Source organism: Rhea pennata, chromosome 1 (assembly GCF_028389875.1).
Source record: "Rhea pennata isolate bPtePen1 chromosome 1, bPtePen1.pri, whole genome shotgun sequence".
NCBI lineage: Eukaryota > Metazoa > Chordata > Aves > Rheiformes > Rheidae > Rhea > Rhea pennata.
The window spans coordinates 142,362,814-142,382,857 of NC_084663.1; the positions used below are offsets into that span (position 1 = coordinate 142,362,814).

The following is a 20,044-nucleotide window of genomic DNA, read 5'->3' on the forward strand; positions in this document are numbered from 1 at the left end:
GTTAGACATCTACATAAATGGTCTTATTTTCAGAGATGATCAGTGCTGGAGGACAATAGCAGTTGCATTTTCATGTCTTCTCGTGCACACTGTGCATCTTTAAACGCCTCTCTGAATTTAGGCATCCAGGTTTGGACCGCAGTTCTGGGAATGTGAACATGAGTGTTGAGACATGGTAAAACCAGAAATATAAAATTTAATGCTTACATTTCCTCTGAGGTCCATGCTCATGCTTCTAAATCAGTGGTCTAGTTTTACCAGTTCTGATTATTCTTAGTTCGTGTTAGGCTGTGGTTACAATATAAAGACATCCAACATCACACAGCTAATGCATGGCAAGGGATGACAACGTCCAGGTGCATGGGCTGCTAATTCTTTCTTTCACTTCTATTCATCTCAATAACATCATTTCCCATATAAAGGATGGATGCGATTAATTCCGCCTATTTTTACCCTCCTAAAAGTTTGTGGCCTGTCTAAAAGTAAGGCACTTAGTCTAGATGAGCTAGTGAATTAGGCGCCTAAGGAGGGTGATTTGTACTATTTCTAGATAGTTAGCTAAGATACCTGGGATTATTCACCTTCCAGTGAGTATGGGTTGTGTTTGGGTGGTTTTTTTCTTGTTCTTTTTTTTTGTCTTTTTCATTGACTGTAGAGGGAGCCGTGGCAATTTGCTTGAACTGCCTGCTTCCCTTGAAGCCGTCTAATTTCCAGGTGAGATGAATGTGCGTGTACAGCAAAAGGAGGAAAAAAATATTACCGTAAAAGAGGCAGCATAACTTTTAGCGGACTTGTGGGAGAAGAGCTGGTTTTGCGGTAGCAAGTAACTTGGGGTGGGGAAAAGCAGACCTCTCTCCGACTGAACTTTGCCTTAATTGCCTGCAGACCTCGCGAGAGCATAAGGTGTTTAAAAAGGTGAAAAATCTTTTTTTTTTTTTTTTCCTTTTTCTTTCCCTATTTTTTCTGTCTGTCTTTCCTCCCACCGCCGGTGTGCCCGCTGTTGCTGGGCGCCGGGCCGCAGGCGCCGCGAGGCGAGGAGCGCCGGGACGATGCGGGGGCGGGCGGAGGCGGCGGCGGCGGCGGCGCTCTCCGTGGTGCTGATGCTGGCGCTGGGGCCGCCGCGGGGCGCCCTGGCCTGCCCCCGGCCCTGCGCCTGCTACGTCCCCACCGAGGTCCACTGCACCTTTCGCTCCCTGGCAGCCGTGCCGGCCAGGATCGCCAAGCACGTGGAAAGGATCAACTTCGGGTGGGTATCGCGGGCGTGTGTTCCAGGGTCTTTGCAGGCAACCCTGGGACGCTGCACGCCCGCCCGGGCTGCGTGCCGAATGCTTTGGGTGTATTTTTTTGCATAGAATTGCAGAGGCGGGTGGTTACTTACAGATGCTGTATATCAAGTGCTAAAGTTACTGGTAGTAAGGAAGGAAGTTTTAGTCTAGCCCTCATTTTTCAAAGACAAGTTGCTGCTGTTTTCAAAGAGACATTTGTATTATGGTGTTGGTTCTTATTGGCAAATAGTACATGTTGTCTTATACACTATTGAATCATTTTATTGAAAACTCCTACTGTGCAATTTATACTAAATGTTGAATACTGTACCTGCTGTATAAACATGTGTTAGGATAAATTCTGTAGGGTAGCCAGGTAGCGTTTTAGAGCACATTGAGATATATGGTAAAGATAAGCTATTACACTGCCGTTAGAGCCGTTCCTTTTCCAAGGAACTTAAGCTGAGTATAGTCAAACAGCTTATTTTATTTTATTTTATTTTATTTTATTTTTTAATAAGTCTCCAGCTCATTTTTCTCCACCAGGATATTGTCAACACACATCTATCTGCCAGACTGAGAAGAGAAGGCAGGGACGATTTGTGCACTGCATTTCACAAAGTGTGTAGGGCCATTATAGGAAACAGCATGGTAGGAGGGTCTCAGTTTTCTTCCAGTTGACATCATGGCTGCCTCCTTCCTTGGTACGAAACCCCTCCCAAAGTGCCTATAAACTGTAACTAATTATGTTATGACTGGTAATAGTGGCAATAGTAGTGATTTGTTTGCTCCTCTGTAGTTTAAAATGTCTCCTGTCTGCCACCTAAACCCTGATTTTATTCAGAAAATGTTCTTGTACTCAATAAATCTGAATTATAGCAATCTGAATTTTCATACTATTTTGGGGTCATCCAATCAACTCATAGTCAAATGGCTGAAACTAATACTGGAATGATGCATAACACTGTGCAATTCCTGCACTATAGAATGGATATCCAGTTAAGTCAGCTTTATGACATTTTGTAGTGTGAGGGATATTCTCAATATTATTTCAGGCGAGATGTTATCAACATAATTATTAGTAGTCCCCACTGAGAAGCTGAAATTACATACACAAAGAAGTGACAGTCAATCTTAAGTTAAACATTCACAGTACCAAGGAGAGTAATTTAAGCAAGTTCATTTAAAAGTTGTTGCCAAAGAAGCTGCAAAGCAGAGTCACCAAATTCTATCCAGCAGTGTGTTTGTCTCTAGTTGGCCTCAAATATCTCTCTGGGAAACACTTGGTAGGAAAATGAAAATATTGGAGAACACGCCCAAAAATCCATGTCCTTGTTTCCATGGTCTTCAACTACTGCACTGTCGGCTGTGGAAATTAGTCTTACATGCTATTCATTTCTATTGTGTAAGTAGGTTTCATGTAAAATGAATTTTACTTGTGTTCTCCTGGGAGCGCTCTGTGGCATTTATAGCTAGTTCCCTTGGTGCCACTGAAATGAGGAAAAAAAAATGATAAAATTTAAATAACTAAAATCTCAGGAACACTGAGAGCTTTACTGAGAATGTGTAATCTCTTCATTAACTTCATACAAAAGCACCAGGTCTTCTTCAGAATTTAGTAACTTCAGTCTTTCCATCCTTTTAAAGTAATTTCTCCTCTTTTAAGCCCATCTAGTATCATATTTCTTAAATAAATCCTTTGTCTCTATATATCAAGCTGCCACCACCCCCTTTCCCATGTTCAAAAGCATATTCACAATCATTTCTCCTCCGTACATCAACATGATATGCCAAGTTATTTTCGTAAATTGCTTTCAAAAATAGGATGTAGACATCTAAATTATTTAAGCTTTTTGTAAGTTACTTTAAAATAGCTCTCAGGATAGAAAAGTACGTTATTTGATACTGCTGGCCTAAAAGCCCTTTCTTATCTTTTGTATTTCATCGCTACAAATGACATTTTCTGAGACGTTTCCTTTCCTGAAAAGAAACACTGTTACCTGTCTGATGATGCATTTCTTTCACTCTAGAAAAACTACTTTTAACATATTTCCACTTAAAGATGCTATAGGTTTAAGATTCCTAACTGGAAACACTTTAAGAAAATTCCTTATTTAGAGATGTTCATGTGCTCTAAAAGGACTGCTGTTGAAATATGATTTTTTTAAAAAACTCTGTTATTAGCTGTTATTAGCATAGTAGAGCTTTGATAGGACTAAAAATAATAAAAAAAATAGCCTGAATGTTTACCAATTATCAACCTTCATATCATTAACAAGGAAAGCATCTAAAAGTATTCCTCCATATTCAAAGTACTTTAGTGTCTCTGTCATTCTCTCTCTTTCCTCACTTCCTCTCTAGAAAGAAAAGTATTAAAAAATTGGGGGGAAGAAAGCTTTAAAATTAAACGCTTAATTTAGAGTCTTCATGCCCAGATTAGCTCATACGTCTAATTTTGTGTCTACATGTGGAAAACCTAAATGTAGAACTAGGCGGCCAAACTTTGGCAAATAAAACCTAATTTATTAGTCCGGCAAGTGAAATTGATCTGTTTTCAAAAAAGCAGATTTTTTGAGATTTTAGAGATTACTTCTCTAAAAGAAGTTTCCAGGCTCAAATTATATAATTGGAAGGTCAGTTCCTAGATTTTGTGTCATTAATTGATGTAGCCAATTACATATTGTAATAGTAAGTTAAGCAGGTTGTGGCTTTCTTCTCCTAGTGCTTTTTGGGACATATCCATTTTTAATGTCCTCTTCCAAATCTTTATTCATTTATTGTTAGATGCTGTTTTGGCAGCGCTGCAGCCCATCTAGTTTGCCAGGCTCCATAACATCATTGATTGGCTGCAGGCCACTAATTTATTACCATTCCATAAACTGAGCTGCATGGAAAAACATACTGACAACTGTTAGAACTTAAACATCTATTTATTGCTTTTACTTTTAAATTATGGCTAAAATGGCATAAATTGAGTTAAAAGAAATCTTGATGTAAACATGAACTAAGTATGCTTGGCCTTGTAAAAATGTTTCAGTAACTTCTGGCCCTTCGACAACGCATTAAGATCCATTCAATTTTTCCTGAAAGTTAGATTATACTAATTTTACATTTGTGGTTCAGTCATTGCATAAAATGTAACTGCACATGTGATTTTTTCCAGGTTTAACAGTATACAGTCTATATATGAAAACTCCTTTGCAGGACTCACAAAACTGGAATTGCTCATGATTCATGGAAATGACATTCAGAATATTCCTAATGGTGCTTTGAAAGATCTCATGTCTCTACAGGTAATGCTCAGATATTCCTAAATATCACAAATTACAATTCCTTTGAATGACAGAAGACAAAAAAATCAGTGTTTTCTTTAATGCTTCGTTTAGTATCAATTAAGGTATCATTTTTTTTCCTCAGATATCTTGGAAGTTTGGTAATGCACACCCATATCATGCTTCATAATGTCAACTAATATTCAGTTACATTCTTGTCTGTGATCAGTGCATCATTTTTCAATAGTGTAAACAATATTTGCATGTGGGAGGAAAACTTCTGCATTCTCGCTATTGCACAGCTAATTTAATTTTATTCTCTTTTTTTAGGTTTTCAAAATTAGTTACAATAAGTTGAAAGTCATATCAGGCCAAACCCTTCAAGGACTTTCAAGCTTAATGAGACTCCACATGGACCACAACAGAATTGAATTTATTCATCCAAATGCTTTTAATGGACTAATTTCTCTGAGATTGGTCCATTTGGAAGGAAATTTGCTCCAACAACTTCACTCCAGCACATTTTCAACCTTTATGGTCCTTGATTATTTCAAACTGTCAACAGTAAGACATCTCTACCTATCTGAAAATGCTATTAGGACCTTACCCACAGGCATGTTTCAAGGCATGCCACTGTTGGAGAATCTTTACCTTCATGGGAATCCATGGTCTTGTGACTGCAACTTAAAGTGGTTCCTTGAATGGAATGAAGTTTCTGCAGGTAAGTGCAAAAATATCAATACTTCTTCAACTCGTAATGTTAAATGTCCTTTCTTTGTTCTACATATTTGTGTAACTTTGTTATTTCCAGAATTGCAGTACTTATACAATGTTTATGTGCACTATTTCTGTTCCTTTACCTTCTGAAAGATAAATGTATTTAAACAGTAGTGCAAAAAGGGAGTGATTATATGTCACTAGCTAAAATTCAATATTCAACAGCAAAGGAATTGGTGGTCACATTCAAGATGAAGACGATAGTAAAGTTTGTAATTGGAAGCTGTTAATGTGTTCCTTTGCACAGTGGTACTGCTTTGGCAAAGGACTGGCAAGTGTCCTCAACCAAAACCTTAGTAACTAGGCACTCTCCTGGGAGCTGAAAGCATTGGATTTAGGAGGGGATGGAAATCATGTTTTCAACTTCCTGGATGAGTCCTCTTTAAAGCTGTTAAGTTTAAAGCTATCATGTAATATTTGGGCATCCTTCTTGTCTGTCTGTGTTTATTCATTGACTGCAACTTCATCTTGTAGGGGAGCCAATTTGTTTTAAATACTCTTAGTGAACACCTACAGTCCTGTTAGTCAGAGGAAGGTATATCTTTGTTCAGGCTTAGATGTGAGATAAGTTATCACAGGGCTGAGAGTGGAGAACTTCTGGACATGTGCGCAAGCAAGATACTAGTCAAATAGTGAATTTTATGATGTCTCTAGATCAGTAGGCCTAAATAAGGGGTTTGGGGAATGTCGCATGACACTCCATGTCAAGTAGCTAAGTGCTTACTGCAGGAGTCCAGGGGTACTGGCATTACACCAGATTTACTGATAGAATATTAAGAGGGAATTGATATTTAATTGCAACTGCAAGTATCTCACATTAATACTGGAGTTGTAAGGTTTATGTAGTGATTTGGAGTCCACGATGATGGGTCTTGTGTTCTTAGAATGTGTAATTCATTGCAGTTTTGCGCTTAACCATGGCTTAATGCTTATAAGTGTGTATGATATTTGAATGTGTATTATAAGTGTTCCTGACTGAACTGCCACCTGAAGCATCTAAATTTGGCTGTATATTTAACTATCTTATATCTTGATATTCTTACATACTATTCTTGATCCAAATGATTAGGAGTATTAGAAGTTCTTAAGGTACACTGTAAATTAGAGGCTGAAATATTTGATTAACATTCTTTTTTCTTGCACAGGGATGTTTTACTGTCATTTTTATTCAATTACATTATTCTTCTAAGCTACAACAGTGATTTTGGACAGAGAAAGGAATTTATCCCTGTCATGTTCATGTATGACAAGATTTGTATCTTTATACAACTATAACCTTGGCTTCTTTGGAAATTCTGTCCCTGACAATGTGGAGTCATAAAATGTTTTTAGTGCTGTTTTAGTGATCACTTAAAAGTTCTTCCGACCAGTACAGCAACTGCCAAGTTGATTATGTGCCAGTTCTGTCATGAGAAGTGCTTTCCTTGTCTTTGAAACATCATGTTTCAATTTGCAAATGATAGACTGGTTCGGTTAAAATCTCCATTTGTAGGAACTTCTGGTGCAAGTAGATTTGTCAAACAGACAAAGCATATATTTTTCAATTAAAAAATAGTTATGAAGTTTTGCCAAGTCTTCTTTTCCCCTTCTCCTAGCCTAGCAAAAGCCTTATAAGCCACCCTTATATTGTTCACTCATTCAAAAATCCTTCATTTCTAAGGAGTGATCAACGTGACACTTATACCTGGAATAACTGGGATGCATTTTGTTTACATTGTATTTCCAAATGAAATTTGTAAGGCAATGTTTGACATTATAGTAAGAGAACAATGTAAACATACATATATGTCTGTTATTTTGTGGACAAGAGTCTTTCTAGCATTGATAGAAGAAATGAGTCAAAGGTATTGTTGCTGTTTTGTTATTATTTCATATTTTAGCACTCCCTCTCTGTTTTAGTCTTTATTTTATCATTACAGAGATTAGAGGCTCTGTAGAGGTCAGGGGAAAAAAAGTGGTATTTTTACTGCTGGCAAATACAGGAACTAATGAGCAGATTTTGGTAGCTGCAGTAGTATATTTTGTGTATTGTCAGTACAGATGTTAAGTTATAAACAGCCTGATGGAGTATTTAATGAGCCTATCCAGCATTTCTCAGGTAAATGCTACATTTTGAAAACTGAGTGGATGTAGTCCTCTTCAGTTTAGGTCCACAACTTAGATGAGTAGGTTCTTAATATGCACATGCTGTTTTTTTGGACACAGCATAGTATTTTTTTTTTTAACTGACTTTTAAAAAGTAGCTCTAGACCCTTCAATTTGGGGGCATTTTCTTCAGAAGGAGGAAGCATTCAAACCTTTCATTAAAGACACAGGAAATCGTGCTCACTCAGTTTAAAAATCAGGCCCATTCAAATGTGGAAACAAAGAAATGCTGATTTAAAAACCTGGTCTTATAATTCATGCAGTATAATGTGTTCTTTTGTGCAGTCATTTGGCTCTCTTGAGAATTGTCTAACTCTGGTTATTTCTGGTTAATTCAGGCTCTTATCTGTCTTTTGTTTTGTTTTGCTTGCAGGTGTTTTAAAATGCAAGAAAGACAAAGCCTATGAAGGGGGACAGCTATGTCCTAAGTGCAACAGCCCGAAACAGCTGCAGAAAGAAGATATTCAAAATTTGAAAGATATTTCCTGTAGGAAACCTATTATTCAGTCCTCGCTGAGACAGAATAGCAGCACTCAAGATGAAGAAGATAGTGACAATTACGAGCTCCCTCTGGAAGAGTTTCAGTCCTCTCCATGGAATATTACTCTGAATATGACCGATGAGCATGGCAATGTAGTTCACCTAAACTGTGAAATCAAGAAACCAACAGACTCTACTAGAATTCAGTGGAGTCAAATCCAGACTCAAGAAATTGATATAAATGCTACAATTTCACTGGATTTTGAATGTCCAATGAATCGAGAAAACTATGAAAAATTATGGAAGCTCATAGCTTATTATAGTGAAGTGCCTGTCAAACTGGAGAGGGAGCTTATGCTCAGCAAAGAGCCTAAAGTAAGCTATCAGTACAGGCAAGGCTCAGATTACGATGCTCTTTACTACACCGGTGTCAAAGCTCAAATACTCTCTGAACCTTCCTGGATAATGCAACCTCTTATAAATATACAATTAAATAGACGCCAAAGTACAGGGAAAAAAGTAGTGCTATCTTTTTTTACTGAGTTTTCTCAGACAATTCATACCAAAGACACTGGGCAGCAGAGAAGCTGGGTTATGATAGAGCAAAATCAGAGCATGAGGACAGCACAGAGTGTGGTGGAAGGTTCAGATTGTCAGCTGAGCTGCAATGTGAAAGCATCTGAAAGCCCCTTCATTCAGTGGCTCTTTCCAGATGGAACTAAATTGCAGGCACCATTTAATCAGAAAGACAGTAGGTTTTCCATTCTCAGTAGTGGCCAGCTAATAGTCAAAGGAGTGAGTTACACGGATGCTGGTCTGTACTACTGTATTGCCCAAGTGAAAGATGATGTGGACATAATGGCTTACAGACTTTTAGTGCAGCCACCATCTATTCAGCCAGCTGATTCAGAAATAGTAAGAGTTGAAAAAAATGTTGGAGATCCAATAGTTTTGCCTTGCAGTGCAGTTGCAGTCCCTGAGGCACAGCTGAGCTGGATTCTTCCAAACAGTCGGGTACTCAATGACTTGTCAAACTCATCAAAAGGATATATGTTAGACAATGGTACTTTGCTTATTCCAAAAAGCCATGTCAGTGATAGTGGCCATTACAGATGTGTGGCTGCCAATCTGCATGGATCAGATCAACTTACTATAAGGGTTATGGTAAATAAAATGGTGTCTGACAGGTCATTTAAAAGGATGAAACTAAAAAAGCGTCCAAGTTCAAAAAGTTTAGCAAAAGCAAGAGGACGGGTAGTAGAGGATGGAGAGGGATCAGGGGTAGGAGGGGTGGATGATTCCTCTCGAAAAAAGAACCATCTGAAAGACCGAGAAATACCCTTTAAACAAAGAAGTGACCAGGTATCAGACACTCAAGTTAAAAGAGGAAGGAAGGGCAGAAGGAAAATGAAAATCTGGAAAGGTACTGATAGAATCCAGGACAGCAATGTTGCAGAAGGCCGAAGAGTATTTGAATCTCGAAGGAGAATTAATATGGCAAACAAACAGATTAATCCACAACATTGGGCTGACATTTTGGCAAAGGTCCGTGGGAAAAATCTTCCTAGAACAACAGCAACAGCCAGTTCTTTAACAACTGCACTGTCGCCAGTCATGCAGAAAACAACTCCAGTCCCTCATCTGGTAGCAAGCCCACCTCCTGCTCCAGAGACAGCAGCTGATGTGGTAGATTCTTCTGCTGATGCATCACCTCTGGGTGTAGATGAGTCGCTCATTGTCACTGTTTCCCAGAGCACTGAAATATTTCCAGCCCAATCCATGTTAGTAAGATCAGAAATGGAACTCTCCCCTGACAACAGAGCTTTAGAAACACCTGCAAGTAAATACACTGTAGAAACCCCTATATCAGATCCATATTCTACTGCAGTCTCTGCAACTGTGCAACCCCAAAGTCAGCAACAACTTGACATCAAGACTGATGATTATTCAGCTCTACTCAAAGAAAATATCCATGCTGTCACTGAAGAAACTCTAACCCAACAAATAGTAACTGATTTCCCTAAAATTCAGAGCAGTTTGTTCACAGTGGAAAATGGAGCTACAACTGTATCTTATACATCAGAGAACAATTCGGCTTTTGCTGAGCTACCACTTGACACTGCTGTCCTGGCTGAATGTCAGACTGTAGATTGTCATAGCATCTTGGAGACAAGTGTGAAGTTAGATGAAGTGGACCGCATGGGTGTTGACAGCATAATTTTCACACCTTCTGATCCGGGCAAGATCATCTCAACAGATTTTACAGCAACTACTGTCATTTCTTCATCTCTATCTCCATTTGTTACAGAAAAGAGGAATGACTTGATACACCAGCACACAGAAGTATCCACAGGTCAGACTAAAACTGCAGACTTAAGCACAAATTATCAAACTGTCACATCCATCAGTGTCCAGAGCAAGGAAGAACCAGAGACTCAGAGGGATACAGTGACTCAAGAAAGCGTTTCCAGCAGCTATGCAAGGAGTTCTCAAGGAACAGACCACAGAAAGCTACCTGCACCAAAACCAGATCCCACACTCACTTTGACAAGAACTAATGCTCCTCATATACAAGCAGAGGGGATAACAACTGCTGCTTCCATTGGCAAATTGACCACTTTGGCCACAACAACAACTCCCTATAGAACAACAACTGCACCCTCTAACTTACTTATTACTCAACATGCTAGAAAAAGGCCGTATGGGAGAAGGAGACTGAGGCCAAATAGAGTCCGGCAAAGACCAAAGGTTTTTCCCCCTTACGTTTTAACCACAGAGGGAATGCCTGTCATTCCAAGAACATCTAAAGTTAAAGCTGTTACGAAAAGTGTCTCTGCAACTCTTGATGATGATCGTAAAACTGATGTCAACATGCATACTAAAGAAAAGGAGCACTTGGAAGTTATTTCTTCATCAGTTACTGATCCCATTGTCTTAGAGGAGGTGACCAAAATCAGAGAGGTGGTCATAAGCTCTTTTTCTAGGCCTACTGCTTCTCCACCTGAAACAAAGCATGTGACACTTCCTACTGCTCCAGAAACCTTGGCACTACCAGTCACTACACTTGCCACAACTTTATCGTCCTATGTTGGACATAACACAGTTCCTACAACAAGGTCAAATGCACCCCTGAAACCAGAGCAAAATAGCATACCAACATACCACTTACTAGACAATGTATCCAAAGGAAAAGGTGCTAAAATTACAGATAGTAAAGCAGAACAATCAAGGACAACAGCTTCTCCTGAGCATATGAACATCTTGATGTCATCTAAAAAACCTGGTTACCCAGAATCTCAAGAAGAATCTATCCTTTTTGACTCGGAAATTGTGGCTAATGACATCACTACTGGAGCTTTCAAGCTGATGAATCCCGCAGTGACAGACTTAAGCATTCCTATTGGCACAGTGGAGGTTTTTGAGGATCCTTCAGTTTCAGAGGAGCTGCAAAAGCCTGCAGTATCTTTAAAATCATCAGCAATAACTGAGCTACCTCAGCAACAAGAAATTATGACTTTGTCCTCCTCCTTCAGCACAACAGAAACACAAACTTTTCCACTTACAGAAACTAAGAAATTTGTTAGCATTCCGTCTCAGACAGGAACAAGAACATCTTCCCTGAATGAACCAGAAGCTGTGTCACATGTATTTCATCATGGTCCTGTCATGCAGACAACTGAAAAGCCTCCAACCACACCCATTGGCTTTAGCCAGTTTACAAAACTTGCTACTCTTCCCCCATCCATTTCAAGCGCTTCACACCCTTCTGTTTATTTTAACACCAAGGGTAGTAATGCCTTCAATCAAATAAGGTTTCCAGAGACAAAACAAATTGAAACAGACAATGATAGAATGACAGTGAGCTCAGGACAGAATGCATACCCTACTCTGTCCGCCAGCCAAAACAAGATTAGCATACAGTCTAAAGAGGAGCCATTCAAAGAGACATATAGTAGCAGGTCAAACAACAGTTTATTGCTAATTCCAAACCTTCCCCATCCACCAGCTGGAATGATACCAAGCTTAAACCAAAGACTACCTGTTGTACCTCCAAGGCATGTTCCAGTAAGAGGTACAGTGAAGCCTCCCTATATTATAACACAAGGCTCATTTCGTTATTTTGTAACACACCAGCCTCTTCACTACACAAATAAACCAGAGATAACAGCGTATGCAGCACATACCATCCAGGACAAAAAACTCACTGCCTCTCAGATAGACACAACAGCCACAACATCAGCCACTCCATTTTATAGGACAAATCCACTCACTACAAGCAAGTTTGGTAATCAAGGTCAGAACACATACAATATTAATTCAAGATTTTTTGGCAATAACCACCTCCCAGATAACAGAGGTACAGCGGGGAGACTACCAAGTCAAGGGGTCCCCTATCATCCCAGTTCCAGAATGGTGTTCCCTCTCAATAGAACAAAGGTATTCCCTCACTTAGGAGTGTATCCCAGACCAGTGGTCCCCAGTCAACTAACCCCAGGAGACATAAATGAAAAGAAAATTGACCAGGCCTCACCGACTAAGATTACAGTGCAGAAAGCTACAGCTATTGCATTGCCTCCGTTGCCACACACCACAACCACCGCATCACCACTGCCAGCAATTTTGAAGATTACCTCTCCAGCCTTCCTGTCTCAGCACACAAGGCCACATATATCCACTACAGTTCAGCCTTTTAAAAGTATCCATAATCACCATGAAAAAGCTCCACTTGTGCCTTATGTGAGAGGCATAATGCCACAGAATTCCACCATAATTCAGTCTCCCACCAATTTCAAAACTCCTGGAGAGAGACCTAGAATTATCACAAAAGGGCCTCACAGCATATCCATCCTTGCTGAAACAGATGCTTTTATCCCTTGTGATGCAGTAGGGGAACCCAAACCTTTTCTTACTTGGACAAAAGTCTCTACAGGTAAGACACTGAAAATTATGTTCTTCCACACAATTTTAAGGATTCAGACACATGGATTCTTATAAGAAATGCAGTACTGTTGTAGGAATAGTTCAAAACACTGAATAATACTTTTAAGTAATAATACGTTTTGTCTATTTAAAAATTTGTCTATTAGTGACTAATTGTTATAAATAAAAGTAGCATTACGATATTTTTGTAGTAAAAGAAAGCCTCTACTATCTAATGTGTAATTTGGATATTAATGTGTTTGTCCATCTCCTTAAGGAAAAATTAAAGAGAAATTACATAAAGATTTTATGGAAATCCCAAAGGATATAGCTCTTACACATTCCCACACTATACAGACTTGCAAGCTAGTATAGTTAATTTTGCAGTAGAAACTCAGACCAATCTGAGCTGTGGAGAGCATCTGAAGGCATAATATGACTCATCTGAAGTTGTAGCTGGTGTTAAGTGATTTTGGTCTAAAACTTCTATCAGCCTTTTTCAAAGCAGCAGTGTATGCCTTAAAAACAAAACCTTTGACTTTCTATTTCTTTCTTTCCTCTCACCTTCCCAGGTGCTCTAATGACAGCCAACACAAGATTACAAAGGTTTGAAGTCTTGAAAAATGGCACCTTCGTTATCCGAAATGCTCAGCTTCAGGATCGTGGGCAGTATTTGTGCACTGCTCAGAACCTGCATGGCATAGATAAAATGATTATTGTCCTTACAGTTGTAGCCCGCCAGCCCAAAATTCTACTTTCTCGCTACCGAGATGTCACGGTATATTTTGGAGACACTGTAGCACTGGAGTGTCAGGCTAGTGGAATTCCAAGCCCGCATATTTCATGGATTTTCCCAGATAGGAGGATTTTGCAGAGAGTCACCACCACAGAAAGCAGGGTAATGCTCCATGAAAATCGAACCCTGTCTATCAAGCAAGCAACTTTTTCAGACCGAGGAGTGTACAAATGTGTAGCTAGCAATGCTGCAGGAGCTGACAGCATTGCAGTGCGGCTCCACATTGCAGCCTTACCACCTATCATCCAGCAGGATAAACAGGAGAACATTTCCTTGCCTCTTGGTAGCAGTATTAACATCCACTGCAGTGCCAAAGCAGCACCTTTTCCCAGCATCCGTTGGGTACTCTTCGATGGCACGCAAATTCGACCATCCCAGTTTGTCAATGGGAATTTATTTGTTTTCCCCAATGGAACTCTTTACATTCGCAACGTCTCTCCGAAGGATAGTGGGACCTACGAGTGCATTGCAGCAAACATGGTGGGAGCTGCCAGGAGAATAGTACAGCTCCATGTGAGAAAGAAAGCATCTAATGCCAAGATCACTGGAAGTTCTCCTCAGAGGACCGATATAACATATGGCAGCATTCTGCGTCTGGACTGCAGTGCTTCTGGTGACCCCTGGCCTCGGATATTATGGAGGTTGCCTTCTAAAAGGATGATTGATTCCCTGCACAGGTAAATTACTATTTGAGCTGTTACAGCTAAGTTGCAGTTTGGATGAACTTAGAGGAAAGGTCATTCATATCTGTACCAATTTTTCTAACTTCAGTGGATCCCTCAATCCTTAAAAGAAGAATTTAAAGTGATACCAAAAGATTCCAAGTCATAACTTATCATAATTTGTTTGAAAACAATAATACTTCTGAAAAATCAGCTTCAAATATAAAGAATAAGTTGTCACTGTATGTTTTTTACAGCTATTTTGTAGCTATAGTAGAAAGTCCAGAGGGAAAAGTTAAGATATGCATCTCTTGTGCTATTTGCTTTATAACACCTAATTGCATAAGTAAGAATTTGCATAGGATTGCATAGGTACCTGCTTTTCCCCAAGAGAAATGGGATCACAGAATTTTGTTCTCTCCATTATACAGGTCATTGTATACTATCATAGTAGGACAATAAATCACATTATAATCATTTATTTTAAAGAAGTACAGTCATTTTAATATTACTGTGTAAATAAATATTAACTTGTAGTAAATAAATCACATTGCATATAGATACTTAAAAAAATTCTCCAGTGTTTGTGAAATCAAGTAAAATACTGATTTTCAAGAAGAGCTATAACTGTCCTAAGAGTCTGTTCTGAAACTCAGTTTCTGCTCTATAAATTATTCATTTGTCACTCTTTAAGCATATTAGATAAGAAATGTATTCACATTACAATGCTCACTTAACAGCAACTTTACGCATGAGCAGAATTATTATTTTACATTTGCTTTTTATTATTTTTCATTTACTTTTTGATGGTGAATAGCTTGGATCATTTAATAGATCTGATCATTTAATTATCTAACTCTAGCAAAGCTATGGGCTTTTTTCTGTACAGTGGAGTTGTTGATTTTTTTTTCCAGTTTACACTGAATAATTCCTAAAACCTGATTTTGCAGTTCATGTCCTGTTCTCTTCTCTTTCCTCACAGTAGCTTGGAGACTAGAATCAAAGTGTTCAGCAATGGAACTTTGATTGTCCATTCAGTCACTGATAAAGATGCAGGAGACTATTTGTGTGTGGCCCGCAATAAAATTGGGGATGACTATGTGGTCCTCAAAGTGAACGTGATGATGAAACCAGCCAAAATAGAACATAAGAATGAGAAGAACCACAAAGTCAAGTATGGAGGGGACCTGAAAGTTGACTGTGTAGCCACAGGTCTACCAAATCCTGAAATCTCTTGGGGTCTCCCAGATGGCAGCATGATTAATACCTTCATGCAGTCAGATGACAGTGGTAGCCGGACGAAGCGCTACGTGGTCTTCAACAATGGAACCTTGTATTTCAATGATGTTGGGCTGAGAGAGGAAGGGGACTACACCTGCTATGCTGAGAACCAGATTGGGAAGGATGAGATGAAAGTGCGGGTCAAAGTAGTGGCTGAGCCTGCAACTATCAGGAACAAAACATATGTTATTATTAATGTACCCTATGGTGATGTTGTCACTGTAGCATGTGAAGCTAAAGGAGAGCCTACTCCCAAAGTGACTTGGCTCTCCCCAACAAACAGGCCTATTCCTGCCCTATCTGACAAATACCAAGTATATGGGGATGGCACCCTCCTCATCCAAAAGGCCCAAAGATCTGACAGTGGTAACTACACTTGCGTAGTGCGGAACAGTGCTGGAGAAGATCGGAAAATAGTCTGGATCCATGTTAACGTTCAACCTCCCCAAATCAATGGGCATCGCAATGCAATAACGTCTGTGAGGGAGACTGCCGTAAAGGACAGCCGGAAACTTATTGATTGTAAAGCTGAAGGCATCCCAGCTCCACGGGTCTTGTGGGCTTTTCCGGAAGGGGTAATCCTACCTGCTCCCTACTATGGGAACAGAATCACTGTGCATCGCAATGGTACTTTGGACATCAGAGGGGTGAGGCAGACAGATGCGGTGCAGCTCATATGCATCGGGCGGAATGAAGGGGGGGAAGCGAGATTGATTGTGCAGCTGCTCGTCACAGACCTTTTGGAGAAACCTTCCTTCAGAGACCCTATCAGTGAAAGGATCACTGCTATCGCTGGGCATAGTATCAATCTGAACTGCTCTGTCCAGGGGAATCCCGAGCCCAGCACAAGCTGGATCCTTCCCAACGGCACTGAAATCCCCAGTGGCAGCCATTTGCACAGATTTTACCACAAGAAGGATGGGATTCTGCACATCAGTGGTCTCTCTGCAGGAGATGCTGGAACTTACCGTTGCACAGCCAGAAACCCAGGAGGTTATGTGGAAAGGGTCGTCTTCCTGAAGGTGGGACTCAGGCCAGAAATTAGCAACCAGTACAACAACCTGGTGAGCATCATTAATGGAGAAACTCTGCAGCTCCACTGCATCACCCAGCCAAATCTACGGGCACAGATCTCCTGGACACTGCCCAATGGGATGGTCTTGGATGCACCCCAGGCTGTGGGTCGCTTCTCCCTCCTGGAGAATGGTACACTGACAGTGCGTGAGGCTTCTGTATTTGACAGGGGCTCTTACCTGTGCAAGGTGTCCACAGAGTATGGCACTTCTGTTATGAATGTGCCTGTCATAGTGATAGCTTATCCACCACGGATCACCAGTGAGCCAGCACCCGTCATCTATGCCAGGCCTGGAAATTCAGTAAAGCTGAACTGCATGGCCATTGGGATTCCTAAAGCAGAAATAACATGGGAGCTTCCAGACAAGTCACATCTGACAACAGGAGCTCAATCTCGTCTGTATGGAAACAAATTCCTCCACCCTCAGGGGTCATTAGTCATCCAGCAGTCTACTCAAAGGGATGCAGGCTTCTATAAATGCACTGCTAAAAATATACTAGGCAGTGATTCGAAAACAACCTACATACACATATTCTAAACACTAAAACAATTGCCTTTGCCTGGATACTAATGTCCAAGTCACTGCCAAGCAAGTGCAACAAGGAAAGTACTGTTTACAGCAGAGCCAGGAAGGCTGGGAGCAGGAAAAAAGAAAAATAAAAGAAGAAAACACAATGGAATTTATTCTGTTTTCATACAAAATGCATTGCTTTTGTACTCAACATGATATTACTTTCCTGCAGTAGAAGGAGGCAGTAGATGTATTTAAACTGAGGGGACTAGCTTGTTGGAAAAGGTCTCTAAATTGTTAAGACAATGTAACGTGTTTTTTTCATGCTATCCAATAGCACCCGAGACCTAAAGTACTCTTATTCTTGTCAATAGTCCAAAGCTACTTCTTGTTTTAACAAGCACCTTAAAAATGCCAAAGAAGTATTAACTGTAATAAATGAGCTGCAATGATAGAAGTGCTTTAGTGTTTTGTTGGAGAGACATGATTTTCTTTATCCCCTGCGATGCTTTTACATAATCTAACTTTATAGAGTATGATTACTAACCTTTTATGATCATTCTTCTATCAACTCTTCCAAATCAAAGACTAATTTAGCAAATAAAAGTAATCTATTTTTAATAAAAATAAATTCAGACTTTAGTTACCATAACATATGAACAAACCTTTTCCAGCTACTAAGGATGCTTCAGTCAAATTCATTCATTATATATTTTATATATATTTTTAAATCAGACTATGAGACTAGAAAGAGTAACAATGAACTTGGTCTCATTTTATAAATTATTGGTCTTTACAAGACTCTGATACGTAACAGTGTTTTATAATGTTAAGGTCACTATACTGTACATTTTATAATAAAAAATATTTTCCAAAAATTCTATTCACTGTGTTTTCATTTTACTTTAAGAAAATAGGCTAGTCCAAACACTGAGTGTATGAAGTTATCTAATAATATAAAGTTATATTGTGTTACACATACTTTTTATCTCAATAAACATGATTTCCTAATAATTAACTTGGCACTTCCATTATGTATATTTTAGAATACATTTGCAAGTCTAATACTTTTCTTGCAGTCAAGGATTTTTTTTTGGTAGTGTCTACATATCTTTATGTGTTTTATCAAATACACTGTTCAAATCGTTGCTAAAAGAAGCTGAATGTGGCTGTATTTTGAATAAACAACTACAGTAATAATTATGAAAGAGTGAACTCTACTTTACAACCTAAAGCTTCTCTGAGATATTCCTGAATTCTTAAATTTCTCATTGCTCATAAATCTTATGCTCTTGTTTTAGAACTATAGTGAGAAAAAAACATTCATTTTGACCTTCTCTATTTATTGGTTGAAATGTAGAAAGAAGTAATGCAAAAAGTTTTTCAGAACTTTCCTTTTGAAAAAAATACAAGCGTAATGATTTTTTTACTCGACAAATTTATACAGTTTAGGAAAATTGTAACCTATCGCAGAATACGTGTTTATCTTGATGGTAAACTGAACTGAACTACTTAAGAAGAAAGCATTTGAATAGTAAAAGGACACTGACTCAAACTAGGATATTGCTAAAGAGACAAAGGACATGGATTATGTGATAGAGTATTTTATAAAATTTCTTTTTAAAAAGCCAGTGCAAGGTAAAAAGTTCTCTTCTTTAGCATTCGAAACAACTATGCATGCATCTGTGTTACTGGCTTAATTAAATAACAATTAAGTCTTAGTTAGACAATTAAGTCCTAAACCCTCCTAAACCCTCCATGGTTTAAGTACTTGGGCCTTAAATCAGCAAGGTCAGACATGTGCCTAACTAGCTGGCAGGACTGGTGCTGCTTATAACAGTTGAGAATGAAGAAAGGGAACAAGTATTCAAAGTTTTTAACTGGATCATTTATATGCTCTGTTTCTAATACAGCTATTTTCCCTGAACAGGTCACAGGTTATACATCTTTAGTTACTTTACTTAATTTATAGTCGTTCTCAGAAAATCGTAATATAAATTTTAACAATAATACATCTTTTTAAAGGGTCTAAAGTCAGCATTTTGAGTTTGTAATAAGAATCATGTATTTTTATTCGTCTCTCCAGTCATCAGTTAACATGTATGTGAATTTAGAGATATTCTTGGATGCTGAATAACTTCCATATATTTCCGTTAAGCTGAACGATTTTTTATGTCAAATAAAATACAATCCAAAATCAAACATTTGATTTGTTGGGATCAAATGAAGCATGTGATAATGTTTTACTCTTCCATCCAGAATCTCCACTAATGCCAGTGGTAGTTTTAGAGGCAGAAGAAATGAAAGATTTGGCTCAGAACATTTTCCTTATTCAGATCAAGACTTACATGCTTGTAAAATTCACTCAAAAATCAGACTTAACATTTTTTTAGGTATTTTAATTTCCAAGGTGTTTGCCTTTACCTCTTTTATTCAAATAGACTACCAATGAGAGGCCTAAAAGATATGATTCTCTTCCAAAACAGATGCAACTATAGCTTAACAAATATTAGATAAACACTCAAGCAGTGTTTGGTCATTTATCCCATCTTTCTTATATTCTTCCTCTCGTTTTTGCTTAGATACCGGTTGTCCAGGGTATCCATTTTGAGTTCCTTTTGTTGAAATAAAGAAGTTGATTGGGAAACCAATTTTGTCCCAGGATTGAGCTTCTTATGCCTGAATTTGTGTGTGACTCCATATGCTGAATCATCTGTCAAATGAAGGCAGTCTTAGGACTGTGAACTTAAATCATAACTTCTTTTATTTCCATAGTTATCTACAAGTTGTGCAAAATTAGTGATAACTCATTGCTTTAAGTACAAACACTTTGTTGTTTTTTCAGAATTCATTCATATTT

At 38.8% G+C, this 20,044-nt stretch overlaps 1 protein-coding gene across 2 annotated transcripts; it reads left to right on the forward strand.

Moving 5' to 3' along the window:
• The first annotated feature begins 649 nt into the window (after positions 1-649).
• Positions 650-18,062, forward strand: MXRA5 (matrix remodeling associated 5). 2 transcript variants are annotated; one of them, XM_062601431.1, is made up of 7 exons: positions 650-714; positions 1,022-1,246; positions 4,429-4,558; positions 4,868-5,258; positions 7,833-12,869; positions 13,432-14,332; positions 15,300-18,062. In XM_062601431.1, exons 2-7 carry the CDS (start codon positions 1,050-1,052, stop codon positions 17,209-17,211), a joined length of 8,568 nt encoding a protein of 2,855 aa, XP_062457415.1. In that variant the 5' UTR covers positions 650-714; positions 1,022-1,049; the 3' UTR covers positions 17,212-18,062. The 2 variants fall into 2 exon arrangements, with proteins under 2 accessions (XP_062457415.1, XP_062457418.1); XM_062601434.1 differs by having other exon boundaries at positions 15,303-18,062.
• Positions 18,063-20,044: the final 1,982 nt, after the last annotated feature.

What these genes read in the sequence shown, in the direction of transcription:
- MXRA5 (XM_062601431.1), top strand. Translation starts at nt 1,050, where the DNA reads ATGCGGGGGCGGGCGGAGGCGGCGGCGGCGGCGGCGCTCTCCGTGGTG. An exon ending in GTGGAAAGGATCAACTTCGG is followed by an intron (nt 1,247 to 4,428) that starts GTGGGTATCGCG and finishes GATTTTTTCCAG; the next exon opens with GTTTAACAGTATACAGTCTA. An exon ending in AAGATCTCATGTCTCTACAG is followed by an intron (nt 4,559 to 4,867) that starts GTAATGCTCAGA and finishes CTCTTTTTTTAG; the next exon opens with GTTTTCAAAATTAGTTACAA.